General features: G+C 38.3%; 1 protein-coding gene across 2 annotated transcripts in view; it reads left to right on the top strand.

Moving 5' to 3' along the window:
• The window catches only part of LOC148874435 (uncharacterized), a 33,231-nt gene extending 14,628 nt beyond the window's left edge, over window positions 1–18,603 (top strand). Inside the window, exons 4-6 of one of the 2 annotated variants that reach the window (XR_016105334.1) lie at window positions 10,762–10,864; window positions 17,887–18,164; window positions 18,278–18,603. Coding sequence is in view for 1 of the 2 variants with exons in the window: in XM_088965652.1 (XP_088821778.1) it covers window positions 10,762–10,864; window positions 17,887–18,023 (240 nt within the window). In the remaining variant the exon portion in view is untranslated. Of the gene's footprint in view, window positions 1–10,761; window positions 10,865–17,886; window positions 18,254–18,277 lie in introns of those variants that run through there. The other variant, XM_088965652.1, reaches the window with a different exon arrangement.
• Window positions 18,604–23,463: the final 4,860 nt, after the last annotated feature.

Raw genomic sequence — 23,463 nt, forward strand, 5'->3', positions numbered from 1 at the left:
TGTCCCATCACTTATGAGGGACAATATTGTCTTTCTTGTAACTAAGTTTATGTGAGATAAATGCAAGTGGGTTGACTAGAGAGGATTGATTTTTCCTGTACTGGCCGAACCCTTCTCCTTCTCTTCTTCTTATTCTTCTTCTCTTCTTCTTCTTCCTTTTCTTCTTATCTATTTTAACCTAGAACTGAATATGGTTTTCACATGGTATCAGAGCGATAAAACCCAATTTCCTTTTCCTTCTTTTTCTTCTTTCCTCATCACCCTTCTTCTTCTTGTGTTCGCCGCCAACCATATCAGCTTTCTTCGATTTTCTTCTAGCCTGAGTGGAGGCTCGACAAGAGGCCAAAAAGTAGTGGTCATTTTGTGGTTTTGGAGGTGAGTATGCCTCCAGTTGCTGTGGTGGTGGTCGTTGAAGTGGTGTACTAGATGCCCTCTATTTTGTGATACGAAGAGGGCTGTTTATGGACAGGTATGAACAGTTTATTTTTGCCCAAGTAGTGGACTACGAATGCTATGTTTTGGTCTAAAATATTTTTTTTTTGTGCTGGTGTGAAGTGATTAGTATGCATATCAGTCTTGTTTTCCTCTGTTTATACCTGGGTATGGCATTGAAAGTAGGGTTTTCAGTTGCTGAAGTTCACGACAATAGTGGTGTGGTGGTGTTTGTATTGTGCTGAATAGTATGTGGTTGATTCTGAATAGTTGAAAGTAAACCTTGTGTCGTGTGGTAGTGTTCACACTGATTTCTGTGGTGGTGTTCATACTTGTGAGGTGAGAATATTTGGTTGAAAATGACGTCAATCGGAGATGGTAGTGACAACAAAATTGGTGTTATGATCTCTCCAGATTACCTAAATGTTTAAATGACATCTATTAAGCTGAATGGTGAGAACTATGTGCCGTGGGCCAAGTCAGTGGAGGTGTTCTTAAAGGCCAAGAAGAAGGTAAAGCATGTAAGAGAAGAAAAACCTTCCTCTGACTCTCTAGGGTTTAGTGACTGGGAGGAGGAGGATGCTCAAATTATGACATGGTTGTGGAATAGCATGGAACCAAAAATCAGTGTGAACTTTATGTTCCTAGATACAACTAAAGAAATCTAGGATCATGCTAAGAAACTGTATTCCAGGCAAGACAATACAACTAGGGTGTATCAGTTGTACCAAGAGTACTTTAATCTGAAGCAAGGCAACCAAAGCTTGGAGGAATGCTATGCAAGTTTGAGAAATATCCAAAATGAGATTAATGTATATCATCCTCTAACACCAGATGTTCAGGTTCAACAACAACAGCATGAGCAACTTGGTGTGACGAGGTTTCTGGTGGGTTTGAAGGCTGAATATGAACCTGTCCAAGCACAAATACTGGGGGATCTGTTCTTCCCTCACTTGAAGAAGTGTTTGCCCGTAGGAGGACATCTATTGAGTCTACAGAGCATTCTTCTCTTAGTCAGATCTGGTTTGGTGGTGGCTAGAAAAGGCGATTGTGGAAATAGAGGTGTTGGTGGTGGTGGCCGTGGACTTCTAGGTAACCGTGGTGGTCCCATGGTTAACCGTGCTGGTGGCCAGAGTAGAGGTTGGGACTTAGGGGGAGGTCATGGTAAAGAAAGAAGTAATGCCCCTAGGAAGTGCACATACTATGGATTAGAGGGGCACACAGTTAATTTCTGCTATGATTTACATGGTCCACCCAACACTTATGCTAACCATGCTGTGACTAGGGGTAGTGGTACAACTAGTGAAAGTCAACAAATTGACCCCATCCTCTCCACATCTACTGGTGCTTCTGGGAAGGAGATGGTGAGTGTACCTCGTGTAGTATATGAGCAGTTCTTTCAGACATCTTCTCAGTAGAACACAACTACCCTTGCCCATTTAGGTATGATTTGCTTGGCTTCCAAGCCTTCACACTGGATCATTGACTTTGGACCCTCGGACCATTTGTCCGGGACTCCAAATGTATTTTCTTCACTTTCTCGGTCCACATCTCAAACAGTTACTCTTGCTAATGGTTCTACATCTCCCATTTGTGGTGTTGGTGATGTTGATATCTCCTCCTTAACCTTATCATCTGTTTTATATGTTCCCAAGTTCCCTTTTAACCTTATGGCTGTTAGTAGATTAACCAAGTCACTTAATTGTTCCATAGCCTTTTATCCCTCTTCTTGTGTGTTTCAGGATCTCAAGACGGGGATGAAGATTGGAGGAGGGCATGAGGCACGTGGGTTGTATTACCTTGATGGTGGTGGCCCTCCAGTAGCTTTTCAGTTGTCTCTTACTCCTCTTCAATGGCACAACAGACTTGGTCATCTTTCTCTCAAGGTTTTGAAGTTGCTGGTTCCGGAAGTCATCTTTCATCGTTGGATTGTGAATCGTGTCAGCTTAGGAAATATAATAGTCTCTTTTAGTCTGAGAGTTGATAGTTGTGTTTTAAGTCATTTTTTTTGGTTCATTTTGATGTTTGGGGTCCAATTAAAGTAATGTCATACAATGGTTATAAGTATTTTGTAATTTTTGTTGATGACTTTTCAAGGATGACATGGGTTTATCTTATGAAAGATCATAGTGAATTGTTCTCTATTTTTCAGAAATTTTATGTTGAAATACGTATCCAATTTGGTGTTCATATTAAAATTCTTCGCTCCGATAATGCAAAAGAGTATACCTCAACACCATTTCAGCAATACTTAGAGCACCATGGGATAATTCATCAAACTTCTTGTTCCTACACCCCACAAAAGAACGGTGTAGCTGAACGGAAAAATCGATATCTCCTTGAAACTGCTTGGTCTATGATGCTTAATATGAATGTCCCAAAGCGTTTTTGGAGTGATGCTGTTCTTACGTCATGTTTTCTCATCAATCGGATGTCCATGTCCATCCTTGGAAGTCAATTCCCCTTCTCAGTGTTGTTTCCCACTCTGTCTCCGATTCCTCTCACCCCGATAGTCTTTGGGTGTGTTTGTTTTGTTCAAAATTTGGGTCCTGGTTTAGACAAGTTAGATGCACGAGCTACTAAGTGTATCTTCCTTGGATACTCCGAAACTCAGAAAGGGTATAAGTGCTATAACCCTAACTTCCATAAGTCATTTGCGTGCTGCGATGTCACCTTCTTTGAATCGGTTCCTTTTTTCTCGGACACTGTGGTTCTTTTTCCTTCCCCTGTAATTCCACTTCCTGTCCCTGTTGAGGATCCTCTTCCCGTAGTCCCCATTCCAATTGCGGATTCCCCTTCCGTGCCAGTTACTCTTGAGAGGCCACCAATCAAACAAATGTATACTCATAGAAGAGCACCGACCCCTCCTCCAATTCAGTCCTTGTTGACAGGTTCTGTGGTTGCATCTTCTCCCTCAAACATTGATCTTCTTATTGCCCTACGGAAAGGTAAACGCACTTGTACTTCTCATCCTATTTCACACTATGTTTCAGCTGCTCACCTTTCTGCTTCCCATCGCAACTTTATATCATTGCTATCATCTATTTCCATTCCCAAGATTGTCTAGGAAGCCCTTGCCTCTCCAAGGTGGCAACAAACAATGGAAGAGGAACTATCTGCTCTACAGCACAATCACACGTGGGAATTCACTGCTCTTCCTCCTAGTAAGTATGTTGTTGGGTGTAAGTGGGTCTACATAATGAAGTATCTTCCAGATGGCAGTGTGGAACGATTGAAGGCCAAGTTAATGGACAAGGGCTATTCTCAGTTGTATGGTGTGGACCATATGGGGGCATTTTCTCCTATGGCTAAAATTAGTTCAATTCGGGTGTTGATTTCATTAGCTGCTACGTATGATTGGTCTCTTTTGCAAATTGACATAAAAAATGCCTTCTTGCATGGTGATCTCATTGAGGAGGTGTATATGGTGCAACCATCAGGGTTTGTTGCTCAGGTGGAAGATGGTAAGGTTTGTAGACTCAAAAAGGCAATTTATGGACTAAAACAATCGCCACGCGCATGGTTTGGCAGGTTCAGTGAAGTAGTGAAAAACTTTGGGATGAAACAGTGGCAGGTAGATCATTCTGTGTTCAACCATGACTGGGAAAATCTTGCTAGTGGTGTATGTGGATGATATTGTCATAATTGGGAGTGACAGTAATGGGATTGACAGGTTGAAGAAATTCCTACAGGACCACTTCAATACGAAAGATTTGGGTAAGCTGAAGTACTTCCTAGGAATAGAAGTTGCAAGGTCAAGAAATGAAATTAACATATGTCAAAGAAAATATGTTTTTGACCTACTTGAAGAAACAAGACTGTTAGGTGCTAAACCAACCGAGACTCCTATAATTTCAAGTTGAGTGTTGATGCAGGTGAAGAGTTTGATGATCCTGGAAGGTACAAGAGGTTGGTGGGAAAGTTGAATTATCTGATTATTACCCGACCATATATATCATTTGCTGAGAGTATGGTGAGTTAATTTATGCAACATCCTCGGATTCCTCTTTGGGAAGCAATTCTAAGGATTGTTAGGTACCTGAAGGGTGCTCCAAGTCGTAGTTTGCTATACAAAAGTGGAGGGACTCTTGAGGTAGTAGGGTATACAAATGCTGATTGGGATGGTTCTGTATCAGACAGGAGATCAACCATAGGGTATTGTACCTTCCTTGGTGGCAATCTTGTAATTTGAAAGAGTAAGAAACAAATAGTGGTGTCAAGGAGTAGTGCAGAAGTTGAGTACAGGGCTATGGCTCATACCACATAGTGATTTAAAAGGCGCGCCTGAGGTGTGCCTAGGCGCATAGGCGAGGCACATTTTGGGGTATGCGCCTTGCCTAGGTCCTAGGCGCACCTCTTTCAAAAGGCACGCGCTTAGTGTGCCTAGGCGTGCGCCTGATGCGCCTTGCACCTCAGCCCAGGCATGCAACTTTTAAAAATGTTGCGCCTTTCTTAAAAAGGCGCACGTCTCGCCTTGCGCCTTGCGCCTCAGGCGCAAATTGGCCCTTGCGCTTTTAAAACATTGATACCACATGTGAACTAGTATGGTTGAAGAATTTTCTACAAGAGATGGGGTTCTCAGTTGACAAACCCATGAGAATATATTGTGATAATCAAGCAGCTGTTCACATCTCTTCCAACTCAGTCTTCCATGAGAGAACCAAGCATATTGAGGTCGATTGTCACTTTGTAGGAGAGAAAGTGATTAGTGGAGTGATAACCACATCTCATGTGAGCTCGGGAAATCAGTGGGTAGAGATCTCTTTACAAAGGGATTATCTCGGGGCAAAGTAGATTATATTTGTAACAAGCTGGGACTATATGACATATACTTTCTAGCTTGAGGGGGAGTGTTAGACTTCATAGAACAAGGGTATTTTGGTCATTTGGGTTGATCTATTTGAGAGTGAAAGGTCTGCTTTATTCAAGTCTAAGTGTGTCCCATCACTTATGAGGGACAATATTGCCTTTCTTGTAACTAAGTTTATGTGAGATAAATGCAAGTGGGTTGACTAGAGAGGACTGATTTTTCCTCAATTGGCCGAACCCTTCTCCTTCTCTTCTTCTTCCTCTTCTTCTTCTCTACTTTAACCTTGAACTGAATAGGGTTTTCACATATGACATTATTTTATTTGGACCCCAAACATCTAAATGAACTAAAGAAAAAGGACTTGACATACGATTATCAACCTTAGGACTAAAAGGAAACGCGATGATGTTTCCCCAACTAACATGACTCAAACTGCAAAATAGAAAGATGACTCAACGACGGAACAACAAACTTCAAAACTTTAAGTGATGGATGATCAAATCTACAGTGCCACTGAAGAGGAGAAAGAGATGTTTGACCCGTTTTGAGATCCTAAAAAACACAAGAAGGGTAAAAAGTGATAGAGCAATTAAGGGACTTGGTCAACTTACTAACAGACACAAGGTTATAAGGAAAATTGGGAACATACAAAACTAAGGATAAAGATAAAGGTCTATTACCAACACCACAAATGGAAGATGTTGAACCATTAGTGAAGGTAACAGAGTGTGATGTTGGGCACTAAGAAAGGGAGGAAAACACACTTGGAGTTCTAGTCATGTGATCGGAGGCTCCAAAGTCAATAATCCAGGGGTTGGGTTTGGATGCCAAACAAGCCATACCTGAGTGTGCAAGAGTGGTTGTATTCTATTGCAATGTGGCCTGAACAAACTTCTCATACTCATCACGTGGAACACTCATCATCTCCTTCCCGAGAACATCTATAGATATTAGAGGGTATCTGAGCAGTTGGATGATCCTCCTGTTTGGAACTACTATCACTGGTCACTGCATGATTTTCCCAAGTTGAAGGTGGGCCATGCAAATCATAACAATAATTGATGGTATGTCCTTCCATACCACAGTGTGTACATCTTCTTACTAGAACTACGTCCTCTACCACGAACTCCCTCTGAATCTCAACCTCCAATACGTCCACCACCATGACTCTACATAGGTCCACCACTACCACTATGACCATACACTAGTCCACTACTACCACTACGGCCAGATTGAGCTCCCCGAGCTCTAACACCACGGCCTCCCCCTCTTGACACTGCAAAGGTCAACCTATCAGAGATACTATAATTCTCTGTAGGTCCAATAAAGATCCTCCGAAGATGAGCAAACACCTCTTCTAAAGATGGAAGAGCTGACCCTTAGTATTTGTGCCCTCATTGGTTCATATTCAGGTTTCAGTCCTACCAAAAATCTGGTCACATCTAGTTGTTCTCTATGCTGTTGCTGAATTTTAATATTAGAGGTGAGGGGATGGTACACATTCAATTCATTGTGAAGGTTTCTCATACTAGTATAATACTCCTCAAGACTCTGATTACCCTATTGCAAGTTAAAGTATTCCTGATAAAGCTGATACACTCTAGTTGTGTTGTCTTGTCCTGAATACAACTTCTTGGCATGGTCCCTAACCTCCTTGGCTGTATCAAGGAACATGGAATTCATATTGATCTTGGGTTCCATACTATTCCATAACCAGGTTATAGTTTGTGCATCCTCTTGTTCCCAATCACCATACTCATGAGGCTCAATAGAGGGTTTTTCTTGCCTTATATGCTTCACTTTCTTCTTAGCTTTAAGAAAGACCTCTACAGATTTCGCTTAAGGCACATAATTTTCCCCATTCAATTTGATAGAAGTCATTTGAACATTCAGGTAGTCGGTGGGAACCATCACACTAGTTTTGTTTTCACTGTTATCTCCCATATCTGAATTTTTTTTTTCTTTCTAATTCACCTTTCACCACACTGCACACTACACCACACTGCACTCAACACCACTTGTCGCTGATTTCTTCACTCTCCGCACAACCCTACTACACAACTACCTGAATTCTCACCACACTATTTGGAACTCACTAACCATTTGATCCACACTGGAATCTGCACAAAACCCACCTATCTAATCACCAAACAATCGACCTGCACTCGACACTCCACTACATCACTCGAACCAGCCCTCTTCTCACCATCGATTGGGGGGGCTTCCTACAAATCACTGCAAACACCTTCAAACCTGCTGACCGGAGGCATAGAAACCTCCAAGGGAAGAGGGCGACCACTCCTTTTCAGCCCCTTCCCCTATCTTCAACCGATGATGAAGAAAAAATAAAAAAAAACCCTAGGCTGAATGCGAGAAAACCAGAATTCTGGGCAGATTCGATTTTGTCACAGTAGCTCTGATACTATATTATAAATCTAATCTGCACTAGAATTTTGTTAGAATTAGGGTTGAAGAACTATTAGAGAGACTAGAAGAAGTAGAAGAAGACAGGAGAATAGAGGAGGAGAAAATTCTGGTTTGAACTAGAGAACTCAGATATCTCTCTAGTCGGCCAGATTGAATTTATATGTTTCTATCCATAATAACAAAGGACTACTTTGTCCCCACTTAAGTATGGGGCACATCATCTAACAAAAACATTACACATCAGTAGCTTTAAACATAAATATAAAAGACTAAAATACCCCTATACAATTGACATTAACAACAATTAACAAACCTGTCACTCTATTGTGACAATAGAGCTACTATCAACATTGTTTCTAACCCAATCCTCCATGATAGAACAAAATATATTGAAGTGAACAAGCATTTTATTAGAGAAAAACTTGTGAGTGGAGAAGTGTACACTCCATATGTCAGTTCAGAAGAACAACTTGCAGACATCTTCACCAAGGGCCTTCATCATGTGTGGCATAGTAATTTGTGTGACAAGTAGGGCATGATCGACATCAATGTCTCAACTTGAGGGCTAGTGTTGGAATGGTTTTCTTTATATTTATGATTGCATTTTGCTTAGTTAGGGCCTGTTTGGTCTGGTTAAAATAGCATTTTTTCCTTTGTTTATGTACTTTGACTACAACAGGAGCATAAGGGTCTTTGCCCTTTTATTTATGGTTGCCCTATATATAAGAACATAAGCTGGTGCCTCTAGAAAGATTAGAACTCTCCAAACCTTTCTCTTCTCTTCTCCTTTCTCTCTTCTCTCTTCTCTCTCTCTTCTCTTCTTCTTCCTTATTTCTTCTCTTTTTCTTCTTCTATTAGTCATCAAAGGAGAACAAATAAGTTCTCAACCAATGAATTGCCCTTGTTAATTTGCACTCTTTGATATCAGGGAGACTGTGTTCCTTTTCTTGAAAAATTCTTGCATATCTTTCCTTCCAGATTGTCCAAAGTGCAGCTTCTTTGATACATTTCCACATGATCCTCACTCTTTTTGTGGGCCATACAAAGGCTGACGGGTCGAAAAGCAGACTTTCATCAGTGGGTAGATTCCACCTGCAACCAAATAAGGCAAAAGTTCAGTCTCAAATAGCAATAGCAAAGGAGAAGGAAATTAGTAAGTGGAAGCCGTCCTCACCATTAGCTTTGCAAAGAGCACCAGTTAGGGGACAAGCACATAAAAAGGCTTCTTCTTTTGTAGGCAGTCTAAAGTATTATTTTGTTTTGCTAGGAAGTGTTTTATGGAAAATCAATACTTGGAATCCCCTTCAATCAGAAGAAACTCCACATCAAGCTAGAGTGCAATTTGCACTCCTTAAATTGCCGCTAGTAACTCAGCCTTTATAGAGTCCAAGCTCCCAATGGACTTTGAGAAAAGTGATCAAACATTCCCAACCTCATTTCTCAAGACCCCACCCATTCCAGACAGGCCTAGATTACCTTGATTGCTTCCATCAAAATTTAGCTTTAAATAACCTTCAAGAGGAGGTACCCAATTTGCACTTTGTTCTTTTTGGAAGAACACCTTGTCACAGGTGACCAATTCCTCCACAAATCATCAAAGGAAAACGATTGAATAAATCCAATATTTTAAACCAATGAATTACCCTATTCAGCACACACTCCTTTATTTCTTGTAGTCTTCTCTCCTTTTCTTGGAAATTCTTGAATTCCTTTCTTCCCAAATGGTCCACAACAGAGCTGCTCTAGTACACCTTCACATAATCCTCCTTTTTTTTTTTAGGTCAAGCAAAATTGGTGGGACAATGATCTGATGTGACTCTAGGCAGTGCTCTATCAACCAAATATTCCCAAAGGTTTTCCAAGGCAATATCGAAGAGAATTCTATCCAATTTTGAGCATAAGGGATTTTCTTGGAAATTGGACCAAGTGAATCTTGTTTGCAATAGAGGGCTCCTTTAATTCACATAAATCAATAAATTCATAGAACCTTCTCATGCTAGTGGAAATCTGCTTTTGGGGGTTACTTGTTTCATTAGAGAATCTAATTACAGCAAAATCCACACCAAACATCCAAGGACCATCCCATAAGCCAATAATTGCAAACAATTCCTCCCATATTGCATTCCACTCTTTATAAATATTTGGCTCGCAAACATTCGTTAATACCCACATGAGTACATTCTCAAAGTTTTTGAATTTTATAGATATTGAGAGTTTGCCAATTAGTTGCTCAATGGACTCCACAACATCATCTCTCCATAGTGTAATAATTCCCCTGAGGTTCCCCACAATGGGAAGAATTGTGCTTCGAGAACCCCCTATTTGCTAATGTTGTATATTCATTTATCCTAATATAAGATATTTATAGAAGATAATTTAAATTATAAAATCATTTTTTTGTAGGGATTAAGAATTTAAGACCTTAACATGGACTTGTTTGACCTTGCCTTGAGGGGCTTGGTACAAAGGCAGCTTGTAGAATTAGGAATGAAAGATGCTTAACATAACATTAACTATTTAAAATAATGCAATAGGGAAATTGAATATGCTTTGTATGCTTTTTTTTGTATTTTCACTTTGAATATGCTTTAAAGCATTTAATTGGAGTTAATAGTTTTTTTTTTTAAAGCATTTAGTTTACAATTAAAGTTTGAATTTTTTAATTGATACTATTTCAATAATTTCTTATTTCATTTTGAATTTTTTACATTTTTTTTTGAAAATTTGCACCTTGCTTCAAAAAGGTGTGTGCCTCACATTACGCCTTGCGTCTCAGGCAGAAAATGGCCATTACTCTTTTTTTTTGCGCCTTGCACTTTTAAAACACTGCAAGGGGTAAATAGGAATCAGTTGTACTGCGCTCATATGTAACTTGATTGATGTTTTGTTTATTAGGGAGAAGCTGTATCTCGCGCCTCTCCTAGGGATGCTTGTAATTCTGATCTTTTGGATTTAATATCATTAAATTATTTACTTAAAAAAATATTACATGTTAAATATCTGCATAGCATTTTAAATCTTCTATGTAAATGGTCCTTGAGAAACTTCTTAGTAATGTCACCACATACCTAAGTAACTGAATGGAAATACAGGACCTAAGTTTTGGGAGAAACAGATATGGTGATACCTGGGAAAAAGTTGGCCAAATCCGGGACAAGTTTGAATACGATAGAGAAAAAAGAATGAGAGAGAAAGGTATGCCCTATGCATCTAAATCTCTTTGCTTTCACTAACAATTTGAGCATTAATCTCATTTTTTGCTTCCATTTTTTTTTGTCAATCTTGTTATTTCTTTCATTTTTCTTACTAAAAATTTGATCACATGGAAAACCACTTCATTCATGAATTTATCTTATAGTTCTTTACTTAAAAAAATATTACTCAACAAATTGCACAAAATCTTTTATATTTTGTATCCATGTCAATATTACTTTTTTTCTTGCTATGGCATGTCAATATTACTTGAGTCATATAATTCAAAAGAGTGACATCTGTTAACGAAATAAGATGCTTTTTCATCCTTGGATCTTCCTTTAGTGGCTGATGCACATGGTAGAATAATGTCAAGAACCAAATTAAAGGAGTATTTGGTACTAGCCAGCAGATGGTACATGCTCATTAGATAATAAAATAATTTGTTTGCCTGTGGAGTGGGCTATCACCTTCCTCAGAGGCTCAGACTACCTTGTACAATAATAATTCCAAGGTTAGCTTGTTTCTTTCCCAATAAATGAGTTTGGAAGCTCAGTTTCATGTCAGTCATGAGTTGAATGAAAGTAAATATATTTACATAGCACCTGGGAGTGCCAGCTGTCAGGTATGTTATGGATATATGTTGGGGTTACTCCAATGTTGACCCATTTAATCTAACCTCAAGCATAGCCCACCCTTCCCCTCAGAAAAAAAAAAACTAGAGGCCAAAATATGAAATCCATCCCACCAAGTTTCTTCTAAACTAGAGTCCTGTTCAACTTAGGACTGTAATACTTGTACCCTTTATGTGTTTGAGTAATGCGGAAAAACACAGGACAGCATGCAGATTGAGTGTACCTAAGCCCAAGCCTAAATGTTCACAGAACAGACACATCTAATAGTATGAAGAAAAAAGGAAACTAATGGGAAGTAGGAAAAAAAGTAGAGAATGTAGAATTTCCATGGACTGATCTAGCCATATGATTAATTAGACAATATGCTATAAGAACTACACCATTCCCAAACTGTTTAGGGACCCCCATTTGTATAAGTAAATATCTGAAATCTCAAGCAAGAAATAAATTAGCCATTCCATTTTCTTGAGAAATATATAAATATGATGTACAATCAATAATCCAACATTGTTTAAATAAATTCTGAAACTTAATAAGAAAACACTCCTTTGCATTATACATTCAAAATTTCAAGATGCACACCAAATTGATTTTGAATTTCAACATGGAAAGATTCAAAGATGCAGAATAATTCAAATCCAAGCCTTGTTCCAACCATATGGGGTTGGTTACATGAAATCCTATTTTGCCATTCTGTTCTGTTCAGTGCCATATCCATCATTATATTATGGGCGCTTAAGTCATTTCTTATTGCTTCCACCCAAGCTCCCTTCTTGTGGGGCTAAGGATTGTCAAGTCCATGAAAGCCAGGTCTTGTTGAGTGTGACTCAAAAGTTGTGATTGGATGGGTCTCTGGTTCTGCTGTGGGGCTGTGGAGATTTTCTCATTTCTTAAATGAAATACTTAGTACAGAACTTTTTGTGTCCTATAGGTGGATTCTGAGGGAGTTAAATACTTAGGCTGATCTGCTTGTCAAATTGGGGGTGGACAGGGTCTCCTTGTATGGTGTGAATACACTGCCTATGTAAATGTGTTTGGTTTTTTTTTCGCTCTTATATATCTTCCTTGTACATTCCTCCCTTTTTTCTATTCAATGAAATAACCTTTTTTTTTTCAAAAAACAGAAAAAAGTAATAGTAATGCAAGTAGGGCAGGCTTTGGCTAATTTTAGTTACTCTAGATTCTTCAATTGATACATGATTAACCCATATGGATGGTGGCCATGCAGATTATAACCAATTAGATGGTATAACCATATCCAAACCACAATACATGCATTTTTCTAGGAGTTTGTTTTTGATAAATGCATTTTTTTCTAGGAGTTTCACATCCTCTACCATGATATCTCCTTGATTGAAGCAGTTGGGGACTTTTCTTGGGCTGCATGAAGAATAGTGATAGTATAATCCCGAGAAACATTAAAAGTGGTGGGGCACATTCGATTATGAATGGTGAGGAGAACTTAAACTTAACTGGGGTGTTTGCGATGGAGTTAATTCCTTTAAAGATAGTGGCGTTAGGGGAGAGACTAACTCAGTGGGACACGTGGAAGGAGAAAATGAGACCACGAGGTGACTCGGGGAGGTAAAGGAGACGAAGGTTGATTGAGGATCGAGTTTTGAAAGCCAGTCTCATCAACAAGGCTGGGGAGTTTTTGAAGACACCTCATTTCAGTTTGGGAGTCTTGAAGAAGAGAGTTTAAATAGAGTCAAAGAATTGGGCATGCGTTCAGCCTGAAAATCTTGGGAAGGACAGGTTGTAAGGTTCTTGAGGAGAAAGATCAGTGTGGTAATCACGTTGAAAGTTCTGGCCAAGGAGTCGGTTTATGACCAGCAAGCAGGTAAGTTTCTTTATTTTGGTGATTTCGCTGTGAAGCTTTCTTCCATTTTGTCCTTCTCTTCCATTTTGTCAGAACAATGGAGTTGGGAGAAGGAGAACCAAGGGGCTGTTTTTTCAAAAGTTAAGTTGGAAGGAAGGGAGGTCAGTTCTGGGGAAGTGGTGAAGGAGTCAGTAAGGTGGGAAAGGGGATGGCAAGCAAGGAAAGTTAGGTAGGGCTGACGGTGAAGGGGCTATTAACAAGTGACTGTCTCGTGCTGTGATGAGGGTGTGAATGGTAGGATTGGAGTGTGGGAATTTCCAGCAGTTGGAAATCGCAACTGGTAGGGTTGGAATTCATTTAGGTAAAAAAAGAGTGGACAAAGAAGGAGACACTGAACCTTCAAAGGGATGAAGAAAGCCAAAGAGACAAACAAGTTTGATCCAGGGAATTAAACTTGACGAGGGACATTGTGAGGCATTTGATCCTGAAGATTAGACACTTTTTTATGTCGAGGGTTTCCATGTTTTTCTTTTGTTAGTCTTTGTGCTTTTGTAATTGGGTGGTATCCTGTTTTTATTTTATTAATAAAATTTTTCTTTTTTACTATTCAAATATAAAACACCACCATTGTTTTCATGGGTTTCACGATCATCACCCTTTCCCCCATTAACACCAGTAAACAGACCCCCTTGAATTCCATAACTTCTACCTCTATTGTCCCAACTAGCATTTTCTAAGATTGCTAAGGTAAGTTGATATGTAAAAGATAGGTCCTGGAGAGTTCAACGAAACTCTCCCAACATGAGAAAAACTTCCACTAGTTCCCAAGATTTGATCTTTGACCCATGTGTAAGCCTCAAGAGTCAAGCTACATCAAGATTTTCCCAATGCCTCTTCTGTCTCAGGCCTGAGGTCAATATCTGATACTTACCTAATTCATTGTAAACATGTTTAAGAGTAGCACAATGATAATACTCTTCATATTTATTCATAAAAAAAGATAATTCTCTTCATGGTCTTTTTCTCCTTGCTGTGAGCCTGTGATCATAGGTACTCCTGAAAAAGATGGTATACTCGGTCGATATTGTTCTACTGTGAATAGGTTGCTTGGCATAACCTCACATTTCCTTTGTTGTGTCCAGGAAAACACAAGATTCATATTGATATTGGCTTCTTGCATGCCATTCCATAGCCAGGTCATAATGAGATTCTCTTGAACCCATTCATTTCAGCCTTTGGGTTACTATATGTTAACTTTTCCCTTCATTGTAAAGGACACCAATCATGTTTTAATACCATACTCCATTGCACAAATTGGCACATCCTAGTAAAGTCCAACACCAATCAATCAATACATTTTCAAATAACCAACAACAGCACCTCAGCAATGCAGACAGCCTTCACAATACCACACTCGAATTAACACATTCATTGAATGAAGAAGTAATTGGCAATAACCATTTGTAGCACATTCCTCAACCAATCTTAACAACCTCGTAACACTGCAAATTAGACCTCTTCTCATTGATATCCCTGTTGGAGACAAGAATGCCTTCATCACCGGGAAACACCATAGTGGGCAACCATTGATTGTTACAAAAGACATGGGGAAAGTAAGGAGAGGAAAATGTTTGTCCCCCATGAAAAACCCTAGATTGATTCTCATTCCTTGGGGGAATGAGAAAACATTTAATTTGTGGAGGGCTTTAGAAAAGACATGCTCTCAGGCCTCAGAAATGATTCATTTGTTATTCTGATACCATGTCTTGACCTCAAAAGAAGAACAAGAGAGCAGGAGATCATAAAGAGGAGAGAATTGATGGGAGAAAATGAGTAACACATTCTAGTGAACCCATTTATTTATTAGTTTTTTGTGAACATAAAATGTCAATGACTAGAATACTCCCATATTTTAGAATTCTTCTCAGGTTCTTTGTGTGTAGGAAATTCAATCTGGGCAGATACTTAGGCAGCACTCACAGGTCTTAAGAGTTTGGACAAGGCATAGCATGGTTAAAGGATGATCAGGTCACCTGGAAGTTATGTCTTCAGAAAGCTGAAAAAATTAATAGAGGACCTGCAGGCACAAGTAAAATGGATTCCAAGGGCTGCCAATGGTTGGCAGATGTATCAGAAAAACAGGGGGTATTAAGAGGTCATTTGTACTGGGGCTGCCAAATTGGTTTTTCCTTTTATTTTTTGGAGGTTAGCTGAGGCTAGCCTCCTTAGATGGGATCTCCTTAATGATGTACCTTAACCTCTTTTTCTAATTAATGAAATTCTGTGCTTACTCGTAAAAAAATAAAAAGAATACCCATACAAGTAGCTACTGATAAAATGACATAAATACCCCTTATACTATTTCTAACAGCTCCCACTCAATCCTATTAAAAGAATTAAGGAAAAAACAGCATGCTGAGTCAGGAACGTAGGGAGAAAAAAGAAAGGTAAGACTTACCGATTCTCTCATTTCCTTCTTATTACAATAACCACGACCATTGTTGGAGAACAGTGGGAGTTAACCACTAAAGAAATGAAGGGGATGTTAAAATTATCTAACATTCTCTTGAAGTTTGTTTATATCTAGGCAACCAATTAAGGTTACAGATTGTACTAAAATTTCCTCTTTTTCTTTCTCTCTTATACATGTAAACATTATGACCCTACAAGATGGGATGGTTGTAACTGATACCAACCTGAACCATTGGCATACCAAATCTAACCTTATACAGAGCATTAGGGGTGAGTAGGGGGCTTTATCCAATTAATCCACTCCTAATAGGCAATGTGGTTAGTAGAACAGATGTCGAGAAGTGTAGGGGCTTAAATGGTTTTTATTGGGCTGTGGTGGATGCATGATTGGTGGAGAAGATATAGAGAAGAGGGGGTTTTTTCAAGGAGGTGAGATTGGATTTAATTTTTTTTAAATAATATTGTTCTGAAAATTGATAGGAGGATCAGTCTGTATTATGGTGTGGGTAGTGGGGAGTGTGGTAGGAAGGAGAACAAGGACCACTTGACAACCCCTTTCCACTACCAGTTTAGGTATGAATTACATTTTATAGCAGGGTATACAAATTCAAACATAAATGTACTTATGTATTGACATTGACACGATTTTCGTTCTATTGGCTTGGAGATAATACTTAAATGTAACACAATGCAGAAAATAGGTCCAATGCCTAGAAAGTTATGTTCTCCAACTTAGCATGAAGCCATGAAATGGCATCAGAACTCAGTACTGTAGTGGTTGCATATTGCTAGGTGCATCAGGTCAATGACAAATATGGTACTGTTTATATAAAGTTTTTTTTTTAGTTGTGGAAATGCTTCTTTTACCTCCATAGGGATGGGGCACCATATGCCAGACCTCCTTAGATGGCTAGTAGGGATGGCCTAATGTGGAGAGCCTGCCATCCCACGAATTTGAATCCATGCTTCCTCAAAGCAAGGTGCCAATTGCCAAGCCATCAATCATATGTTTAGTAGAGCAGGGTGCTCCGGTAGAGGTGTCAATTGGATTGGATTTGGTCCAACCTGATCCAGTCCAATGCGAGTCCACTTACAAATGGACTGGACCCAATCCAGTCCAAATCCAATACAAACCAAATCCAATCCAATCCATTAAAATGTAAATGAAATGGATTGGATCCAATCCAAACTGAATGAAATATCAAAAATTATATAAAGAACAGAACATATAAAAAATTACAAAAATATATTAAAATGAAGAAAATCTGAAATTACAAAAATATACCCTTTTGGCATTGAAAAAGCACTTTTATAGAAGTGCTTTCATAAAAGTACTTTCATAAAAGTGCTTTTGTATAAGTACTTTCGTAGAAGTGCTTTTATAAAAGTACTTTCATATAAGTGTTTTTGTAAAAGTGCTTTTTCCATAAAAGTTCTGAGTGATTTCATAAAAGTGCTTTCGAAAACTATTTTTTTTAAAGTGTTTTTATTAAAGTGCTTTTATAAAATTGCTTCTGTAAAAGTGATTTTGTAAGTATTTTTGTAAAAGTATTTTTGTACAAGTGTTTTCGTAAAAGTACTTTTCATAAAATTACTTTTATAAAAGCGTTTTCGTAAAAGTGCATTCATAAAAATACTTTCAAAAAGTGATTTTATGCTGGCTTCAGTTTTGATCAGTTTCAAATTGGACAAGGATTTGGCCTCATGATCGGATTATTGGAAATTTGGTTTAGGTCCAATTCAGACCAATAAGAATATGGACCAATTTATTTTGGATTGGCCCAATCCAATAATTATAGTGGACTGTCTAAATCTTATTTGATAAGGTTTGGATCGGATTGGATCCAATCCAAAATCGGTCGATTGACACCCCTATACTCAGGTTCCACTGGCATGGTGTGGGGAGAGCCTGTCATTCCATGGGTTTGAACCTGGGCCTCAGAAGTGAGGGATGACAATTGCCAAGTAACTTTAACAATGAATCTCTTCAAAGTTTGTATTGGTTGTATAAACTTAAAGAGGATAATATTTAATACTCAGGGGTTGCTTTTTAATATAGTATATTTTCTGTTAATGCATTCTATTGATTCTTCTTGCAGCATTTGCTCCCATGAATAGTGGGATTGGGTTCAATTTTCGTGATTCCAGTTCCAGGAATCAGCCATTTGATGCCCATAAATACTTTTCTGAGTCTGAAAGGGACAGGGGAGAAGTCTCGCAACATACTGATTACTAATTGGATTTCACGACCATCAGTGCATGTAATCCTGAGATGGTTAGATGTGTTGCCTTTCTCATTCCAGTATACCTTGAACTCTTGTACCTAGGAATCTAGGATCAGTGATTGAGAAGGCAAGCTTTCATGGTTGGAAACCAGGTATACTAGTGCTTAATTATGTAGGAAATCTTCTGTTGTTGATTTGCACTTTATGTTCTCTTAATTTAAATTTTCTGTGCATGCATAAAGATATACTATTTACTTTCTGCAAGATGTAGGAAATCCATGGCAAACCCCTGTTTTAGCCGGTGCAAAGATAACATGGCCACTGGTCAATCCAGACCATCTATCCGAAAGGTTTTCTACTTATCTTTTTAGGTTAATTCAGTCCTGTCTACTAGAGAACGGTGATCTCTTTCCCAGTGTGAAGGAAACTTATATGAAAAGAACATGTCGAGTGCTTTTGTGCATCTAGAGGTATAGGACTGTATATAAGATTCCCGCGCAAGCTCCAAGTTTTTTTGTTTTTTTGCTGGTAATGCCAATCATCCTTGGGTCATTGGTCGCCTAACTGATTTCTGTCATAAATACATTCTTGTATTGTAAATTATTCGATGTCCATTATGTATGTGGGGGTTTCGGTGGCTAGTTTTATAGCAAGGGGCCTTAGGGGCAAATCTTTGGTGGCCGTTTGAGAAAACAGCCCGAGCCTGCGCTGTTTTTCAGCTTCAATTCCTTGTGGTGTTTTTGGTTTGAGGAATGTTGGTTGCAATTATTCTTTGACCCCGCACACATGATAATGTCATGCACAAGGAAGCTCCCAAACAGCCCGGGCCATTTTTCCCACCCTCCTCTCCTTAGGTTTTGTTTTTGTTTTTTGTTTTTGAAGAAGCCCGTAGGCAATTCTTTCATTCATATCTTCAACAAGTACAGGCAAAAAGAAATCAGGCGGATTCCGCCGAGTTTAGTCCTGGAGAGATTACAAGCAAATTTTGCAATTAAATGTGCTACTCTATTGCCTGTACGAGGCCTAAATGAGATAACAGTAGACTGAAAGTCTTTCAAAAGTCCCTCAAATAATGGAGAATAACCACCAAGGGGTGTCAAATTGGTCATCCAACAGGGCTTGGACTATCTTTTGAGCATCACCCTCAATCCAAACATGAGTGATTTGCAAGACTTTGGCCATTTGAATACCTTCTTGGAAAGTGTGAGCCTCTGAGATATTCGGATCGGATAAAGGAAAGTTAACGGCTCTACCAAATAAGAACTCACCTTCAAGGAATTCCCGTCATGTATTCACATCATTGTTTGGAGAATTCTTCTCCAAGCTCTTCCTCTGAAATTTAACCGCTCTACCCTAAATCATTTGCCGAATTCAGTCATGATCTCCCCAGAAATTTCAGTCATTAAAATTACCCTGCTTAAGTTTATAGGTTCATGTTATCCCCAAAAGTATAGACAGTAAATTAGTAGTGTTTTTATTATTAATTATTAATATTTTTATTGATTAATTTTATTACTATTGTTAGCATTAATTAATATTTTTATTTAGTATTACTAGTGTGTAATTAATTAACATTTTAGTAAAATTTTTAAGTAAATTAATAATAATTATTCAATAATTAATTATTTCATAACTATTTTTCGTAGTTATTAATTAATTAATATTTATATTATTTAGTATTTTTATCAATATATTATATTATTAAATTAAATTATTTTATTATTGTCTTATGAAAAATAATAAATTTGTATTTGTTAGAGAATAAAACCTATTCAAGGATCTCACTTAATAGCTTAAGCTTTTAGGTTGAATGGTTCTCTAAGAGTATTATAAAATAATTAATTAATTATTAAATAATTGTTTTTTGTTGACTATTAATTAGTTAATATTTTTTATTATTTAGTATTTTACTAGTACTATTTTATTTTATTAATTGTAATTAAATTATTTTATTATTGTCTTATGAAATAATTAATAATTTATTAATGGATAATAAGTCTAATATTAATTATTAAAAACACTAAAAGGGGTTTTTTCGATTAAACAAGTTTCTCTATTTCCCACTTGTTTCCCACCATTAATAATTTAAGTGACTTGGGTGGTTGGTTTTCATGCCATTGGATTATTTTAGGTTTAAAATACAGAACTGGCACATACGATAATGAATCATGTTTGGTAAGTCTTCAGTTCCTTGCCGACCCAGCAAGCGAATGGTTGTTTTTGAGAACACGGAGAATATATAGGTTGTTTTTGGATTGCTGTTTCTACCTCAAACATTTGGGTACAGATTTTTAAGAGATTTTTTCTACCTCAATCGTTTTGGGTTGACCAAGATTACAAGTTGCTGTTTCTACTTTAAACGCCACATGATCAATAAAAATTTGATGTGTGAATTGTCAAACATATTTTTAACCAATTTGTTTTGATCCAATCCAAATTGTTTTAGGCAAAAACAGCAATGGTACTAAACACTTGAGTATCATTAAACGATTAAGGAAATGAGTCAATGACATGTGGCATATTGGACTGCCATGCAGTTTCAATTGGGGTTATCGATGTGCACTCCTTGAGTCTTCAAGTTGGTTAGTTCCACTTCTGACCCCGCATAGGAAATGTATAGCTCAAAGGCCTCGTTTGTTTTGCAGATTCTAATAGAGGGGGAAAGTGGGTCAATGGGATTGTAATTGCCATTGATCAACTCTTCTATGTTCTTTTTAAGGATTTAGGTGGGTCTCTATGGTAAATATGTTTTTCTTGTGTGTCACTTCGTCAGGGCCGTGTTATCTTTCTTCCACTTTGGAAAGTTAACTTTCTCGAGTTGAGAGTAAATGCTCAAAATACAACCTATCAGAAACATCTATTAAAGCAATAAAATCTAAAAGACATGGACTTGAGCCCAAGGGTAAAAATGACAAAAGATAAAAAAATTAACCACTTACTCGAAAAAGTGAATGAGGTAAAAGAATGGGAAAATGGCTCTTGGTAAATGAACAAGGCCAAAATATTAGTTCCAAACCCTTCTAATATAAGCTTATATGCCTCACTTATCCATTGATCCCCTATCGGTTTGATTGGCCATATGAACCATCCTTGTCAGAAAAATAGGTTAATTGTGTAGGATGCTTCCTTTTTATCCCAACAAGTGAGCCTTACTTGTTTAGTTCATCAAAGGCTCAACTACAAAAGAATGCTCCGTCGGAAAATTATTTAATGCATGATTTATGAACCGTTGTTGATTCTAATGGTTGGACTGTTTGGTCTGGAAATTAAATCGGTTCTTTCACCCATAACTCACTCCTTGGCCAAAATTATTGATTTGGTCAATGACCTATTGACCCGGGCAATTGAGTCGTTGACACATTCGACCTGGACAATGATTTTTGGTTGTTTTATCATTTTAATTATGTTTTTAATTTTTATTGTTTTTTAAATTGAAATGGGCTGTCTTTGAACCACTGACCTGGAAACTAGTGGCCAAAGTGGTTCCAGTTCGGGTTAGTTTTTAAAACATTGATTTAAGGGCTCAATGTGGCCTTAGAGATTCCTCTTATCATCCTTCCTTGGTTTATCCCTAAATTTGAATCATAGATTCCTTTGCCATGTGGCAAGACTAAACTCTCCCTTTACTACCCACAAAGAGGTGGGTTCTTTGTGGTCTGTGCCCCTCCACCCCACTCAAGAAAGAAAAAAAATCGAGAGAGAGATAAAAAAAGATTAAACTACCCTTATGGTTTAGCTAATTTACTAATTTTATCCTTACTGTTTACATATTATCTAAGCTATGTCCTCCTTGCCATTGACGTCTGTTAATGGAAATAAATCAAAGAATAAAAAGACTAATTTATCCATTATTCTCCCTCAAATTTTCAAAATGAAACATTAACCAATTCAAACCTATGTGGTTCGACAACATCAATCGATAGAATCATTGCTGTAATTGCCGTCAACTACGTTCATCAAGTAGAGAAAGGAATCACGTCCCTGAATATGAAAGGATGAATCTTTGGTGCTCCAATTCCTCCCTGACGATCTACGAGGGAGAAGCAGGGGAAAGGGATGTGACCACAATATGAGGAAGAACGGGGTTGAGCTGTTCTTGTGTTACAGTGTCATCGGTTTTGCAATATAAGGAAGAACGGGGTTGATTCGTTCTTTTGTTACATGTGTACAGCTAAAAGGAGATTCGAAGTGAGGTCACAGCGGTGGGATTTTGGGGTCCAACAGATGAAGGTGACGAAGGGGGCAAGGGCGACAAGGGAGGTGGATGGAGCGGGCACGTCCAACAGACGCTGTAGATGAAATCATTTTCTCCCAAATTTGATTTCAACTAGTCGCTGTAGGAGTAGGGAAGTCCTCTGATCACATGTCCACCAGCCGATAAGGGACTCCACCTCAGAATTCTGAATTCCATTATAGACCTATAACAATTCAAAATTTCAAATACCTCTCCTATAAGACTATAATACCAATACCCGCCTGTGAGCTAAGATTTACTGGGGGTGGACTAAATAGTAAAAACCCCTTGATTCTTTGCTTTTTTGTTTCTTTTTTAATCATTAATTTGTTAAATTCTTTCTAGTTTCAGTGTTGAGATATCCTTTATGGGTTTAAACCCTAAACCCCAAATTATGTCAGGCCTCTTTTCTATGGAGCAACTCACAGACGCACGTCTACGCTGTTATGGCTTATCTCTCCTATCAATGGAGCTAGAGTTGCAACGACGATAGAAATAGAATGGATGGACTATTGCCGGAGCATGGCTATGATCAGTCATCTCAGTAAATCTGCATCGTGTTTTGGCCTGAAACGATCTCTGCAACAGGGGGTCTTAGCTATTATCATCATCCTGGACCATTTTTTTTCTCTCAAACGTCGGGCTTGTAACCAGGAGATTAGCAAGAAGGGGCGACATTTTAGGTGGGAATTTTGATTAAAAGGAGAAGAAAATAGAAACCGATGCCCACCATCACACTATATCATGTTAAGAATCCGTGTGGACTCCACAAATGATGCCTTAGTCAATGGATATAAGTAATTGAGACAACAGTAGGGCCCCGTTGTCAGCAATGTGTCAAATTTTCCTAGCGTCCAAGCAATTTTTTGTGACAAACAGATACACATGGTTCACTTGGGCTGACTAGTAGAGACCAATTCTGAAAAGCAACTGTTGGCTTTGGTCCCTTTGTAACATGAAAGAAGAGTAACAAACTCCGGACTGAGAATTTACTTTGAATTTTGTACTCTATCTCCAAAACATAGGAATAAAGAGAAGGGCATCTCCCCTGCTTCAACGGTAAGAATTGATTCAACAGGGCCCCCACCCATGAGGGTCCTATTCCGACGTTTACAATGGAATCTACTTAATACCATACCCCACAATGCCGAATGCTCTCAAGACAGACAAACTAGAGGTCATCTGTTCTTGCAGAGGCACAAGATAAAGAAACTAAG

Source organism: Nelumbo lutea, chromosome 1, assembly GCF_056320005.1.
Source record: "Nelumbo lutea isolate HS-2025 chromosome 1, American lotus-T2T, whole genome shotgun sequence".
In the NCBI taxonomy this organism is placed as follows: domain Eukaryota; kingdom Viridiplantae; phylum Streptophyta; class Magnoliopsida; order Proteales; family Nelumbonaceae; genus Nelumbo; species Nelumbo lutea.